Here is a 16,684-nt window from a genome sequence, read left to right as displayed (position 1 = left end):
ACTGGATGATCTTTAAGGTTGCTTCTAACACAAACAATTCTGTGAGTCTATGAGTAAAGGGTCAGGCAGCGCAGGTCCTTCTGCCTTGTTTGGGGTGCAGCATGGGTCACTTCTCCAGAGCACTGCTCTGAACCCGTGACTGTCCTGTTCCGCATATGGCATTCCAGTCCTTAAATATGGTGGGTTTGATTTGTCACAGCTGTCAGTGACTTGAATCCAGCTTTGGTGCTGTTAACCCGTGCTGGGTGGAGCTCCCAGCAGAGCCTTCTGGCAGTGCTGGGAAGTTTACTGGGACTGGATGTGCCCGAGCTCTCCGGTTCCCAGTGCAGGCTGCTTTTTGGGTCTCTTTCTGGGGACAGTCAGCTTTGCAGTGGAGTCACTGGGATGCCAGCGTGGAAAGCAAGACCTCACCTTGATCAACCAGTACCACCTGCTGCCTGCCTGCTTCCTGTGATGCTATGGAGAATTGGGAGTTAAATTTTGGTAAATCACATAGAAAAAGCAGAACACATTTATTTTGCATGCAGTTATTCCTCTGGCTTCTCCTCGTCAGTATTTTGATTGCTGTTGAAATCCCTCTCCTCCCTGGGCGTAGGCAGCAGCGTAAGGGTGGGCACGCATGGGCCATATTGCTAAGCAACGCTGCGAGAGCGCTGCGAACCCTGGGCGCTGTCGTTGCTGCGCATCCATTCCGCATCGTCCGCTGCCGCGGTGCTGTGCTTGCTGCGCTTCGGTCTCACAGACCCGTCGATACCATTGATTAGGGGAGATTCCAGTGATCGTGAAGTTAAGCGGAAAACGGCATTGCCTGTGCTGGCGGGAGGCTGACGGCACAGGAATGCTGTTCACGGGGGATTGATGCTCATGGCTATTGATTGGCAAACACTTTGCATTGCATCGAATGTCAGTCTGGTTAGTTCATAAATTTATGGATGTCATTCTGCATTTGGCACAAACTTTCCTGCTTTCTGTGTCATTCTGTGTGGAGGGTTTGACTAAAATGGCAACGTGGTCTGCAATGAACAAAATGGAGATGAGGGAATGGAATGCTAGCTTTATCATTTGCATCTCCAGGAGCAGCGTGTAGCCGTACCTCTGCTTTCTAATTTTCCTTTTTAAACATGGTTTGAAGCCCAGGGAGCCTCGTTACTTGAGGATATAATGACATTGCTACCATATTGGTAAAATACTGGCATTTGGAGATGGTTGTCACAACTTTCATTTGCCATGCACAAGCGCGTAGTAAACACACAACATTCATTTAATACTTTGGGGACAATTTTAAGTCTTTCAAATATACACTGGGTAGTTGAAAACAAATGTTAGCTTGTCTTTAATAGCGCTTCACAGCAGTCACAGTGCAGTGTGACCGCGTTCTCATTTTAGTATTCTTCAGAGACATTTGAAGTACGTGGCTCCTTAAATCTGGGCTGACTTAGAGCTTGGGATCGCTCTCTGTAAAATGCATTATTGCAGCGTTTGGGGGAGGAGTCCTCCATGGACAGGGTTTGTCTCTCTGGTCATGCCTGGCCTGGTCAACCTGGATGAGCTCCTCAGAGCCGTCTGACTTTCCGAGCGGCGGTTTGGTACGAGCCGTGGGATGAGGCTCTCAGGAGCACCTTGCTGTGGTGGGAGGCAGTTGCTCCACGCAGCCTTGGGGGTGTTGTGAGCTGTGGCAGCATGGGGGGCTCATCGTGACCCCTCAGGGCTCTTCCTGGGCCAGACGCAGCCCATCTGTGTTTTGCAAGCAGCGGGTCTTGCTCAGACCTGCATTGGGAGAAAGGCTTGAGCTGCTGCATCAGCAGTGACCCAGTGTGCCATGTCCTGGGGGCATGGGGCTCCGGGTGGACCCCGAGCCTTTCTGCTGTGGGGACAGGACTCGAGAGGCTGCTTGGCTCAGTTCTGGAGCCAAGACCCATCCCGAGATTGCTGCCGCCTGGCTTTTCGCAGGTAGCCAAAAGAGAGCGATGCCTCCCGCTCCCCGCAGCCTGTCGAATCAGGGCTGGTGATGCTGAGGAGGAGTGTGCACACGTGGGATGTGTCTTGTCTAACAGTTACTCATCTAAGAAGGGCCTTTGGGTTCGCTGTTTAATCACTGCAGCGGAGTCGGCTGCTTTGGAGGTAGCTTGTCCTGTTTTGACCCATGTGTTTGTGCACTGGGAACGAGCTCCCAGGTCTTGCCGGGTGGTGAGGGGCAGGTGTGGGCACAGCCTTGGGGTTGGTTCTTAGACTGGATGGGGTTTTCCACCCCACATGCGTCAACACGTGAGAGCTGAAAAGTGTCCTCTCCCCCTATCATGTCTTCATGGGAATGTTTCTCAGGTGGGGAAGGGGCTGTCAAACTCCCTGTGCCACTGTGGGAGGAGGGACCCCCATGCTCCTTTCTGAGGTATGGCAGCTCTGCTTTTACCAGACTAAACCACTACTGAGGAATGAGGCGTAATGAAGAGAGTTTGAAGTGCATTTATCCTTTGAAAGTGAGTCTAAATATAGTGCTGTGGAGTTCAGTATCTGTCTTTCTGAGATGTTCCAATCAAATGTACCGTTTAGAGACTTATTCCCCCCCCCCTTTCTGTCATCCCAACCACCTCCCCTGGGAATTGAAATTCCAGCTGAGCTTCTTTGGGCTTGTGAATCACTTCCAGTAACAAAGGCATGGTGGCGCGGTCGGGAGAGGGGTGATCATGTTAGTGCTGAGCAAGGCAGAGCAGAGCCCACCTCGCCTCTCTCCTGTTGTCTCACCTTTTGGGGCTGTCTGGGCAATAATCATTGTAACGATAACAGCAGCAATGCAGCGGCCCCCGTGGAGGGAACCTGACCCAATGCAGACAGGTAAGAGAGGCTGGGGGAGCGACGGTTCTTCCTGACTGCTCCCCTGGCAAATCTACTGTCCTCAGCCCTTTTTTCGGATGAGCTGGGGCCATGATCAAGCAGCGGCTTTTCTTGCAAGACAGGTATACCCAGAAAGCCATTCTCATATGCTGTGTGAAAATGGAAATTCATCCCTAAGCATCCACATTCATTTGTAAAACAGTTAAGAAATGAAAACTGTCAACACCTGAGACAGAGAGTCTATCTGGACCTCAGAGAGCTCAATTTTCCCTTTGCTGATCTGGGCTAGGTATATAAATGTGATCGACAAAACAGCAGCAGAGGTGCCCAGGCTCATTTCTGTTTGCATCCATCCACAGGAGACTTCTTTTTAAGGATTTGCTAGGCTCCCGAATTGTCATCTTATCATAAAAAGGGAAATAAATCCTTTTGTTTGCCCTGTGCAGCCATTCTTCCCAGATCTATACAAGTATTGGAAAATTCTCTGCCTGTCATGGTGGAGTTTGAAAACACCCAACTTAACCCGTGTCTGGCCAGGCATCCTCTTGAAAAGGTGTGCTGAGGATTTGTTCTGTTTGTTCATTAAATAGAAGTAGCAGAGAAAAAAAACCTCTTTGAAATGTGCTATTTTCCGAGAGTGACATATGCTGTTGACTCACACAAATATGTCACCTCTGGAGAGTCCCTCGTGTAAGAAGTCTCTGAGCACTTCATCTTCAGTCATTAATGAGAATTCTTTTCTTTTAGCAGAGCTATTAAAAACTGTGATCTTAATTCTCCAAAAAATGCAATAGGTGTTGATTATACAAACCCAATATTTGATATGCTAATAACCAAATAGGTTATAAGAGGGGAATGAAAACACAACCTGAGGAAATGCATTGTCTTCCTGGTGGTGTTTTTCCCCTGGTTGCTGTTTATTACTATCCATGTTACCTTGGTAGCAGTTTCCGATGTGTCCCTGGATAATAACATGCACACAGTAATATGAAGCATGTGTGGTATGTAGGAACACACATGCTACACGCAGGTGAAAGGAGGTGTGTTTTCTTTTTCCTTTTCTTTTTCCTTTCAGTATTCCTGAGGCCTTCAGGTCCTTAGAAATAACTTGCTGAATTTCTGTATCCTGTTGGCATGAGGGGGGTGTTTCTGCACCATTCCCAGGGGCTACTTCATCCTCATCCTGCCTTGGGGTGGCAACAGCCGCGGACCCGGCTGTAGGAGCAGAAAGTTCATTTTCCCTTTTATTTCAGCTGACAATTAGTGGCTGTTTGTGGCATTGGTTGGATTTTATTTCCTGTCTAAATTATAAGAATATCCTCTGCCTAAAGAAAAAACCCAGCTCTGAGAAGGTCTGTGCACGGATGTTTGGCGTGCAGGATGTGTAAGCAATGGATGGCTCAGAAGTCTCAAGTTTTGTTGTGCTTTTGGTCAAGCTTTTGAAAGATATTCTTAGTTGACAGCTCAGATGTTTTTAATACTGGATTTCAGCAAAAAGTTAACAAGTGTTTCCTCCTTGGATCAACGTGCGATGCAAAGCCCCGTCCAGAGGGATGGGGTGGGGGTTTGCTCAACTGGATTTATCTTGGTGGTTAGGGGGGATTAGTCTAAATGAAGCTGAAGCGTTTCAAATCCTCACCCAAATCAATTTTTCTTTCCAATGAGATAGTGCCCCTCTCCTAGCAGAGGGAATTATCCTTTCAGCCAGGCAATTTAGTGCTATCTTAGGCAGTGGTGTCAGGCCCGCTCCATGCAGGGCCGGTTGGGCATCACAATGATGGTGTTGAAGGTTCCAGTTGTTATTTATAGTGCCGTACCAAATGGAACATAAAGTAGTTGCAGCACGTGAATGCCAAAGGGCATAACAAAATCCATTTCAAGTAGGTATGGAATTCCAGTATTTATTTGTGCTCGGGTAGGAAATGCCATCGCAGGGGTGACAACATGCCCCCCCAGGTCCCGCTTACCTACCATGAACCGTCCTCTCCTGGCAGGGGTTGGTTGCTTAATATATCTGGGCTATTTGGTGATGCCGCTTGCAAGGACATTGTTACCTATTGAAGCTGGTGCTTCTCCTGCAGGAAGGGCTTTCCACACTGTGCATCCAGCCTGGCTTGGATTTCTCTGGTCACATGTGTCTCTGGTCGTTGTGTTGCCCAACTTACTGCCATGACAGTGAGCACAAGTCAAAAACGCAGAGCCAGGTATCTGCTGCAAACAGGCATTGGCTAGATTGCTGTCAGGGAGGTTAGGGATGAGTGGCTATTTCAGCAACTTTTAGGGTTAGCTTTCCTTTAAAAAAAATTGGATAAAAATACTGTTTTTTGTTTTAGTGGTGCAAAGTTTTATGGAGAGCAGAGAAAACAGTATATCTGACAGGCTTTGCTCAGGGAAGTCTTCTTTCCCTGCAGTCAAACATGGCAAAGTTTAGCTGCTGCTATCTCAGGATGGCTGCATAAGGACTGGATCTTCAAAAGTTTGTCTAACTCTTTGGGAGTCAATCTCAGTCCTGCAGGATGCTGATTTCCTTTTTTTTCCTGCCGGGGATCCTTGCAGTGACTTCATGGATGTCCGAGTGCTCAGCAACATCAACCAGATATGCTCAGGCTCCTGTTGAAGCTGCTCCCCACGTGGGAAGAACAGAAGGGTGCATGTCGTGGAGCGGTGAGAGTAAGGTGTACCCCTCATCTGGCTTTGCATTGTGCGAGTTGACGCACAGTCTTGGCACTGCCGGGATGTGATGGATATTTAGGAACAAGCCAGCTCTTTTCTGCAGGTTGCAATGGATGGGAAGTCTTTGGGCTTTTGATTTCAAGATGCTTTAGTTTGCGGGTCTTCTGGAGCTATAAAACACTGTACAAAAGCCGACAAATTAACGACTTGGAAAATAAGCTCTCATAAAGAAAATGTTGGAGTTTAGGGACCTGCTTGGCGGCCAGGGAGACTCCTGTGGCTTTTTTGCCATTGATTATGAAGGTGCTGGAATGGCTGATTTTGCGCTTTCCTCTGCAATATTTTATGACGTGTTATATACTTGGCAGAACAAATCGGGTCACTGCCTCTACTGTCTGCTTGTGCAACGTGTGACTCTGGGGACTGGAGGGCAACATTTGAAATTTGCACAGAAATTGGAATTTAGCTGTGAGGATTCAAGACACTTATTTTGCTTGGATTATGTTCCTGTTTATCAGCATCAGGAGGTATTTGAGAGACCTAAAAATTGAATTCTAGGTTTTGCATTAAAGAAAATATTCTGTTAGAATGAGTTTTTCTTTGTGGAAGTTGGATACTGGGTATAGATCTGACTCTCCTGTGTCTGCAGAAAGAGGATAAAGGATAAACCAAGCTTATTCTTAAAAGGCACATAATAAAAAAAGAAATGAGAGTTTAAAAAAAGAGCCGATTGCACTACTTTGAATCAGCAACACCGAACCGGGAACTTCAGAAACTTTTTAGAACAGATTGTGCTTGCTCTCTTTTTATCTCCATAAAAACTAAAACTTTTTTTTAAAAAAAGTAGCCACTAATGAAAACACTGAGGCAACTATTAACTATCATTTTCGATTAAACCATCTAGTGAGGAGCCTGTGGGAGTTGGCTTGAAAAAGGATATTATTATTACATTGCTTTATAGCAATACCAATTTTTAACCACAGAATATGTTCTTTAGGCTTTAACTACTGGGGAGAGCAAAGAAAATGAAGATCCTGAATTACTTAAAGCTGATGAAAAGACATTTATGGGATGATCTTTCTCTGCTGGTGAGAGAGTAAATGCTAATTTGTTCTTACCGTCTAAACTGAGCTGGAGTAACAGGCACACCTATGGTGAACGTTATGACCTTTGTGTAGTGCTGCTGTGCTCCCTCCCAGAGCTGGTAGCGTTTCGTGGATCAACAAAGTACTTCCCATTTGCATAAAGACTTTTAAACTCCTCTCTTGAATATACGATTCACTTTAGAGATGTGCAGTTGTCTGACAGAGCAATGGCTGTTGCAGTTAGTAATGTATTTTGAGATCTTTGAGATTGGGAGATGCTATCAAACTCTATGATGTCTGTTATTTTAATTTTATGTTCTGCTCTATACAGTCCTGAAGCCTAATATATCTTCTATTCTGCTAGAGGGAACTGGCTGCTTTTAAAGATTTTACAGGCTGTTTCTGTTGTGCAGTGGAATTCAAATTAGGAATTATTCTGTTCCATTCAGAAAAGAAAAATCTTATGTTAGGATGGAAGGATAGGCGAGGCTCAGTGGCAATAAAATTGTGGGAGCACTGAGTCCATGGCAGTTAGACGCCTGCTGTAAGGTCCTTTGCATACAGATAAGAGCGAGCGATTTTCAGTCTGGGACTTAAGGAATACAAGCCTCTTCCTCGTTGTTTGGCGTTCCTTCTAAGTAAAGAAGTTTCTCTTCAGTGCCGGTGCTCCGTTCTCAAGGAACAAACTGGTTTAGCCAAACCTTGTCCCAGCTTTGCAGAGGAAACTGGGGTGGTTGCTGTTGGGTGCTCAGGGCGCCGGTGTTGGATCGCAGCCCTTAGGGGTGATGCTGTGTGGCTGACAACAATGCCTTGGTGCTTACTGGTCTCAGAAAATGGATGAGGGAACCAGGCTGGAGTGGTCCTTGTACATGGAAGCAGCTGCAGTCTTATCTCAGAGTTCAGTTGATTACTGAAGGCTTTTCTGGCTTGCGAGCCAGGAGGAGTTGTTAGATGTGGCCTTTAATGGCAGCACAGATACCTGAGGGCAGAACTGTAGCGTACGACTCCTGGATGTTTACCGACTCCTCCCTTCCCTCCTTAATGCGCCTCAAGGTGACCGTCAAACCCGCGGAAAGCTTTCCTAATGAAATGTAGAAACTGTGTAAATCTATCTTCTGCACACTGAAGGTGTTTCCTTCCCCCCCCGCCACTTCTTTTTATCTCCTAGTAATTGTTCCCCCTAGGATCGGCTGCATGATATTAAAGAACCTTTTCCTATTGTGCAATTAGTTTCAAAATGGTACGTTCTGCTGGTGCATCGATCTTGTTCTGCGAGGGCCAGCGGCCACGGGTCAGGGAAGGCCTTGGCACTGCTCCCAGGGGGCTTTTGTTGCCCTTGTAGGCTTGGGTTTTATTAAGCCTTGATGCCGAGGACATGTGCCATGTGCCAGGTCTGCTTCCCATCCCACGTGAGCCGATGTACTTGGGTCTTTACAGGTGACTCTTCATCTCCCATATGCCCTTGGAAGTGCATTCCCATGGGATGAAAGCAGCAACATGAAAAAAACTAAGGCCCAGTAAGGTATTCAAGCACCCAACTCCCATTAAAATGCCCATGGTTTTAAACTGAAAGCGTGTAGATTGAGATGGGACATCGGGAAGGAATTCTTCCTGGAGAGGGTGGGGAGCACTGGGACAGGCTGCCCAGAGAAGCTGTGGATGCCCCATCCCTGGGAGTGTCCAAGACCAGGCTGGATGAGGCTTGGAGCAACCTGGTCTAGTGGGAGGTGTCCCTGCCTGTGGCAGAAGGTGGGACTGCATGGGCTTTAAGGTCCCTTCCAACTCAAACAGTTTATGATTGAGGCCTACATGGCTTCAGCAAGCCTGGTTTAATGAAGCCAAGCTTACAATATTTGACCAAAGTTGCACAGGAGGCAGTTGTTATCAAACTGGGATTTTCCAGCCCCAAAGCCGGTTCCTTGCTGTTGCGTGCTTGTCCTTTGGTGGCAGCGGGTGATTGAGCTGCTGGAGGAGGAGCATCCTCCGCTCTCTCTGTGGCCTGTGCTGTTAACACAGATTCCTGTGCTCGCAGACGTGCTGGCAAGTTGTTCTGTGAGTGGTTTTGAGCCTCTGTGTGCCCTTGTGTCTCTTTTGTGCAAAATTCAAAATACGGTCCCTGCTACTTGCATGGTGGAAGCGTGGCAGGGTGGGTGCTGGGTGCGAGGAGTGCTGGTCCCTTGCTTCTTCACAGAGGAAACAGGGCTGTGCAATTGCTTCATGTCAATGAGCAAACCCAGATACATTACACAAGCCTTTCTGGGCTCTGATGTGTCTAGATTTAGTCAGAAATTCAATGTGGATGGACCTGACACGGAAGCTGCTGGATGAATTTAGCTGGATCACATTTTCAAGGAGGGTGACAGCAAGAGATACCTGCTTGAGTAAGGATATTAAGAGCTGTTCTCTACCATTTCAAATAGGTTTCATATGCCTGCAAGCTTTGGATCTGGGGGTTTTTTTGTTTTGTTTATTGCATCTTACCTGTTGTAAAGCAACCTAGCCTTCTTTCTTTTAATAAAAGAATATGTTGCACTGTAGCTCCACAGCAACATAAGAAAATTGTGGAAAAAACATTCTTGGCTTTCGGCACGCCTGTGGAGCGACTGAGTTGCTATGGGTTGTTTGTATGAGTGTGCCACTGTGAAATTAAAATACCAAGAAGACTTGCAGGGGGGAATCCAGCCATACCAACCTTCCTGTTCCTGTCGTCTTCAGCTAAGCTATGGCAGGGACAACTAGAGGAGGTCTTTTTGACTGCCTTTCTGTCTCATTTAGAAAAGCAAAGCTAATAATGTTGCTTTTTAAAGAGTTTTTCCACTGTGGCTGTTTTCCTGCACTGATCTAACGTTAATCTAAAGTTTGGACTGCCAGCCATGGGAAAGAATATTTCTTTAATAAGCCACCTCCATCATGAAATCCCTTTGGATTTAAGGAAAAGATGTATAGAATAGAAATGAAATGTAACAGGTAAACAGAAATTTAATAAGGTTCTATAGGAATTCATGTAGAAACCTAAGGAGTTTAATAGAAAATGAGAGGTTATTTTTAATCATCCTCTGGAACTCCATAGCACTGTTTTAATTAAATTATGTAGGATGGGTAGGAAAAAAAACTAAGGAAAGATGACTAATTTTCTATTAACCTTTATTCAACTTTTTCATAAAATGAATTAAGTTAATGACTCACTTCTGTTTGTGTTGGCTTGGTGAAAGCTCATACTTACAAAGTTTAAACTGTCTCCACTATTTCTGGTCTGTCCTTGGCCTTCCAACCCTCATTTGGTTTTTCTGTGCCACAGCGTGGGCACTCAGGAAGAAAACAAACCTCTAGAAAACACAAGACTAGAGGGCCCTAAGCCCTGTTGACCCACTGATTCATTTTTGGGACCATGGTGGTTTTTAGATTAGCTTTTTGCTGTGTTTTGTTCTGATTTGTGTGATCCTCCCTGGAAAGGGGAAGGTCCTGAATTCCAGGTCCCTCCAGGCTGGTTGGAAATGGGTGTCTAAAAGAACCACCTTGGCTCAGCCCATCAGCGAGTCAGAGTGCACCCATGTGCACCCATATGCACCTGCAGGCTTTCCCTTTCCCTTTTTTTTTTGGCTTTGTTGGGTTTGATTTGCTGTGCTGCTTTAATAGGTGTAGAATGAAGTAATTAAAGAAAACTTGAGAAAGTTGTCAACCTTTTGGACACTTGTAATTTTTCGCTAGGCCGCATCTGAGCCTGGTAATGATTGCACTCACATGCGCCATTGGTCTCTTAAATGAAATTTCATCCCATGCTTTGAAAAATGCTTGATGTTTCCTTTAGTGTGAGGGAAACCAAGTCCATAGATACCCCCTTGAAAACGGCTTTAGTAATTAATCCCACAAGGCTCATCAATGTTGCTGGTGTCTCCATTAGTTACATGCAGAAATAAAGACAAATGGCTCTTGTTAATAGCCCCAGGAATGCATAAATCTTGCTTGTTTATGGGAGAAGGCAACACAAGGAGACATAGTTATGAGGCTTTTTGTGCCTGCCTCGATGCTCACGGGTGTAGGTCTGAAATGTGTGGATGGGTGCAGTGCCCTGTCTTTGCTTGCATTAGCCAGAGCTATGCCCTGCTGTCGCTGCAGCCCTGGGGTGGGAGGCTGGAGGATGCTGGTCTTCCCCATGGTGGAGGGTCTTGAGCCTCCATCCTCAGCTTGAGTGGGAAGGGGTGGGAGCACGTGCTGGCTGAGCACTTCCCTTGGCTACAGGTCTCAGCATGTTGCCCTGCAAGACGTGATTGTTATCATGGAAAAGCTGTTTTTGCAGAAGGGCGCATGTCATCCACAGGGCTTCAGCCTCCTGCTTTTCCTCTTCTCCACGGCCGGTACTTTCCTGCATCCTCCCCTACAAAACACATCTCATGCAACCTCACAGAAGGTGGTATCTCATGGCACTGTAGAAACACTGGTTGGAAGGACCTTCTGGAGGTTTCCAGCCCAGCCTCCTGCTTGGAGCAGGACAGTTGCCCACCTGAGGTCAGGACAGCAGTGCTTTAGCCGAGCTGAGCCCCAAACCCCTCAGATGGGGATTCTTCCCTTCCATGTTACATGATCGTGTGCTCCCTTTGAAGGAAGACCTTCCTGACCCCCAGACTACATCTTACAAACTGTGACTTGTGGCTATTGCCCCTGTTTTCCTGAGGGATCATCTTCTGGGATCACTCCATCTGATCTTTCCTGTACTCCTGTACCCATAGAATGGTTTGGGTTGGAAGGGACCTTAAAGATCATCTAGTTCCCCCCCCTGCCATGGACAGGGACACCTTCTACTCAGTTCATTCTGCTTCTGCTCCCCTCCAGCCCGTGCTGACCTGTTATCACCTTCCCTCCTGCCTGCCGAGGCCCCCATCGTTTTCATCATTCCCTGAATATAGCTTTTCAGCTGTCATGGCTCACACCTTTTTTTTTTTTGCCCTTCCTTGAGGCCCTGCTCATCTTTTATTGCTTGCCTTATGAGGGCACTGGTCCCCTCACCGGGGATGGGGAGCTGGCTGTGCGTGCTCACGATGGTTGTGTTCATCTTCCCAGAAGGCTTGGATTTTTCTAGCAGGGTGCAGATGGGAACTTTTGAAAATCAGCTTGGGTATCAGCCTTGGAAAATGCTGGCTTAATTTTTCTCTGTGACTGAGTGGTGCTTCATGGAGTCAGACTGCTTGGAAATCAGTGATATGTCGGGAGGCGACTGTGGCTGCTCAAGCCATCCCTCATTCCTCAAACAGCGCAGGAAGGGCTGAGGAGTGTCCCTTTGGTTTTGAAGTAGAGGAACAACCACTCTGTGTAGCTTGTTTTAACAGCTGATGTAATTAATTCTGCCCTTTTAGCTGGGGCTGCTATTTTTATCAGCCCTCGACTTGTGTGCTGCTGTAGTAACAGCTCTGGGGCAGACCTCCTGTTCCTCCCAGTCCCGAGTGTGAGGTACGGCTCTAATTATATTTACAGTTAATTCACAGTTCACTGAGCGGAGCTTGGGGCCAGTTTCACAAGTGCTTGGCTTTGTTACCAAACTGCTAATAAATACAGGGAGCCGTTGTGAACCAACGCAGGCTGCAAAGTCCTAACGAGGGTGGGAACTCGTGTCATTAACTCCATGCTACAGCAGTTGATGAAGGGCAGGACCATGCAGAAGGAGTGCACAGGATATCACATCTGTCCTAAAAAGGATGCTTTACTGAAACATGATTTAATTGGTGTGCAGGCTTTCCTGCTCCCTCTTGAATCTCTAATAATTACTGAGGTATTTGGATGGAGGACAGCGGGAGGTATTCCTGTGTTTTAAGATATTAGACTGCGATCAAGTTGCTGGGGTAAGCCAGCTTGACTGTTGGAACTTTCCTGCCCAGGTAGTTCTGTTCCGCAGTTGTCCCTGGTGTCCCATGGGTTTACCTGTGGTGGGACGATGGCTCTGGGGGGAAATATCCTATATCCTCCATTCCTTTTCTGTAGCTGCATCCATGCCTGGTGGCTCCCCAGGTGGCAGTTGATGCTGTGCAGCCATTTTCAAAGCAGACTGCAGGAACAAGAGAAGAGGGGGTTTGGGTGGTGGACAACTTCTGTGCACATCTGTCTTACCTGTTGACTTAGATTTTACTCCAGCAATCCCATCTGCAAGGACTGAGGTTTCTTCCTTCTCAGGTCTCCCCAAAGCTCTCAGGGTGTTTCTGCATTAAGCTTCCTCCTCTTCGAGCTGGTTATGCTCAGCAGTTGGAGCTGGTGGGACCAGAGATGGGATTTCAGGAGAAGCGATGCTGGCCTTGCCTATCACTGGCATCTTCCTCGGAGGGTGGTGTGTTTTTTCCGGGGTCCTGCTATTAAATCTGGGGTTAACTGTGAAATTTTTTAGCAAACACCACAGTGAAGTCAGGTCACTGGTTAGTTCTAGTATGGAAATATTTTGAGGCTGATTGAGAGCCCTGTGCTCCAGTGAGGGGGAAGAAGGTTGTGGTACATCCTGGCCTTCAGAAAAATCAAGAATCATCGATTTGCCTGACTGGGATGGTGGATATATAACATGGCACCGTTACACCTTGCTTTCCTCCCTTGGATAGGCTGTGTATCGATTAGAAGCTCATCTGTATTTTTAAATGTCTTAGGCTGTAGGCGTTGAAGAGTGTTTCAGGGAGTATGACAAAATGTCAAAGTTATTTTGTGGATTAAGTTCTCTCTCTCAACTAAAGATACCCTCCTGCCGTATCTTTGTGATACGGATGTCGATGTTTGTATTTTAACTTTATTTTTAGACTACTGAGCCAAATCAAAGGGGAGAAATTTGACATAGGCAGTAGGCAAAAGGCTGCCCTTTAAGGGATGGAACTTGTGCACCTTCCCTATGGTGCAGCTATGCAGGAGACTAAAGCCCCTGTAGTAACTTATTTTCCCCAAATCCACTCCTGGCTGCTTAGTGTGAGCATGTAATTTAGGTCAGATTAAGCAAAGAGTGAGGAAGAGCCCCTTCTGTCCGTGCATTTTTCCTTCTCAGCTGAGTTTCATCCTCCTGCATCTCCTATAGCTATTGGACGTTCCCTGGGAAGCTGAAGGTGTGTCCATGTGCACCAGGCCCGTTCATCCCTGCTCACCTGCCCATGGAATTGGGGCTGGTGGTACACACTGCATGTTGCTGAACACCGCACAGCTTTCCTGCATTTTTGGGTTATTTGTGACTGTTGCTAATATAGCAGCTTGCTTTGCTTGACAAAATTCAAGGCCTAGTGTCAGGGAGGCACAAAAGGACTCACCTTACACAAGGCTAGTGCTCTGTGATTGTCTTTCCATGCTGGTTGCCAGTCAGAGGTTCCCTATTAGGTTTTATCCAATTAGTATCTATTGTATTTATTTAGTGTTTGGATTCTTAGCAGGTTTTAAATGCTGTTGCCCTCTACGTTCTGACAGAGAAATGGCAGATGCCCTGAGTGCACTGATGCCCCATTTCTGAAAGCCCTGGCCAGTGGATTTGTCTGCCTGTGAGTTGCTGCAGAGGAGAGGGCAGAGCTGGAGCTGCTGGTGCTGAAGCTCTCTGTCTGCAGAGAGCTGCTGGGGGTGCTCGACATGGGTGATTTCCCTATGGACCACCCTTAAGCAGCCCTTGTGTGGGAAGGAGTGATATTTTTGCCTTTTTTCCTTTTTTTTTTTCCCCCCATCCTCTAGTCTGCTCTAGAAGCAGATCGTGGTAAGTCACCAAAAGGATGGGGCTGGTGTCAAGCTGTACCTGCTGTATTCATAATTATAATCAGCTATTAAAGCAGGAATTATATTGGGAAGGTAAGCTCTGAGCCATTGAGTCCTTGCTATTATTTAAACTCCTTTGGTGCTTATGTTGCTCTTGAGAGTCAGAGTTGAGATTAAATCGCATTGCGTCCTTCTGGAGAAAGGAGTTGTTAGAGCTGGGGGCTTTTTTACAAGGCCTCGTATGCGTGAGATGTCCCTGTCACGCACAGAGGTATCTGTAGAGTCGTAGCCTGTATGTTTTAATGGAAGAGATGTGGCAGTGATTAATAACTTGGTCAGCCCACGCTGGCCCTTCCACTTCTAAGGCAGCAGAAGATGGGAAATGCTGTGCAGAGAAACACATCTCCTCTTGGGATGCTGGGCTGGAAACGCCTGGCGAGGCTGAACGGGATGCTGCGTAAATGGTATAATAATGCTGCTTAACGAAGGGATTTATGTAACTGCAAATGAAAATTTTGGAGTTGCATAAGAGCCTTTGTAAAACCTGAGACTGTGAGGTCTTCCTTGACTTCAAAGGTTTAAGCACACAGTGGAGTTCTTTAATGAGCTAGAGTCCTTAATTGTGAAGCTCTAGGAGTGTCCTCGTGCTGGGAGTGCAGAGCTGTGAGTTGGTACAGGTTGTGTGCGATGGCACTGACGAGGTGTCACGAGCGTGGTTGTGGAGACCACGTGCCCCTCGGCGAGGGTTGACCCAGCACCGTCAGATCTAGGGAGCCGCTGACCCAGACCAAATTCACGGTGGCGTTGTCGCGGAGCAGAGCTTTGAGTCAGGATTTCTGGGAACATGGATAATATCAGGGATTATGGCCTCTATCAGTGGGTAGCAATTACAGGGTGTCAAGATCATGAATGCATAATTAATCTTAATCTTTCTCCTTCTGTATGTACTTAAACCAATAGAGAAGCAGGGATCCGTGCGCGCGTTTGGACCCGTCTGATAATAGAAGCCAGCGATGAACTTGCTTGCTGCATCCTTCTGCTTTTCCTTCTGACTAAGGTCTGAGCTCCAACAATTCAAAATTACCTTAAAATTTATTTCCCATTGGAAATGATGCTGAGGAGGCTGCAAACGCGGATGCAGTGCTGGCTGTGGGGCTCTGGCCTGCAATGACTGTTTGCCTCCGAGTTGCCGACTGGAGTGCAAGGCAGGTATTTGCAAGGAAACACAGAACTTTCAATTTTTTTGCTCATGTTTGTGAGCAGTCCTGAGTTAGCAAATCACCAGGAAACTGGCTAAAAAGAAGTGATTTCTTAGCAAATGAATTGTTAATTATTGAGCTCCTGTGAATTCCTGTAATTTTTAAAATCGTGTTGGCAACGGATCAAAAGAACATGTGGTGCCACAGTGTTAGAGTATTTGTATTTATATCTGATTCACAATTGTCTCCATGGCAATGTGAGAGATGAAGGCAGAGGAAAGAAATGAGTTATCACATTATTAAATGACCCAGTGGAAAAAAAATTAAGACATGTTAAGGATTAATTTTACATTATAGAGCTGCCTAGCAAGCCATTATCATTACAGTTAAGGATTTGTTAGCATTTCTATTATAAACGTGGTTTTGAAGTGTTTATTACTGTTTTAATTTGCACCAGGCTGCAAGTTTGCGTACAAGTTCTCTGAAAAATGCATTCTAATTTTAAAATGCACCAAGTAGACCAGTTTATTAATTTTAGAACGTTTCAGTGCTGTGTCTTGTAGAGAGTGATATTTCTCCACTCTAATAACTAAATAATGGCTTTTTCCCTTCAAAAAAAGAAAGCCCAGCCCCTCAGCTGGAGAAGCAGCCTTTATGAGGGTTTTTTAGTGGAATTTGGGGCAAAACTATCTGTGGCTTTTGTAGAGGTGAACACAGCCCAGCTCTTTGCAAATCAAGCTGGTTCTGCTCTGCTTTTGTCAGAAATACTGTCAGTGGATGAATGACTAAAATGGATCAAATAGCTGGTAGAAGTGAACGTCTCGAGGACAGAGGTTTTGTTGGTTCTGTGTGGGTGGGGTTTTTTGCCCCCTAGCAGCGGGGGGCAATGCTTTCCATCACAGCACACTGTTTATGCAAAGTCCCCCTGTGCTCAGTGGATTATTGCATAATGCAGGATAGCATTTTCAAGCTTGGCTAGCTGTGATTAGGAAACTAAATGGGGGGAAAAAAGCAACAATTTTTGTTCTAAAGCAAAAGCATATTTGCATTTATCACCAACCGGGGTGCTGGTAGTGAGCGCTGAGTGGGAGGAAGCCAGAGGTGCTGGTGTGGAGGCTTCTGCAGCAAGGGCATAGCGAGCGTGAGGCCCCACGTTTGCCTCTAACCCCCTCATTGACTGCAGTTTTGGGAATTTTCACCGGG

The 16,684-nt window shown here is 46.4% G+C and overlaps 1 protein-coding gene across 1 annotated transcript in view; it reads left to right on the top strand.

Moving 5' to 3' along the window:
- Positions 1–1,832: 1,832 nt before the first annotated feature.
- Positions 1,833–16,684, top strand: part of TMEM132B (transmembrane protein 132B) — a 210,470-nt gene continuing 195,618 nt past the window's right edge. Inside the window, exon 1 of the mRNA XM_010150904.1 lies at positions 1,833–1,950. Coding sequence (XP_010149206.1) covers positions 1,833–1,950 — 118 coding nt within the window. The remainder of the gene's footprint in view (positions 1,951–16,684) is intronic.

The sequence above is a fragment of the Eurypyga helias genome, unplaced genomic scaffold (assembly GCF_000690775.1).
Source record: "Eurypyga helias isolate BGI_N326 unplaced genomic scaffold, ASM69077v1 scaffold414, whole genome shotgun sequence".
In the NCBI taxonomy this organism is placed as follows: Eukaryota; Metazoa; Chordata; class Aves; order Eurypygiformes; family Eurypygidae; genus Eurypyga; species Eurypyga helias.
This window is presented reverse-complemented; position numbering and strand designations above follow the sequence as displayed.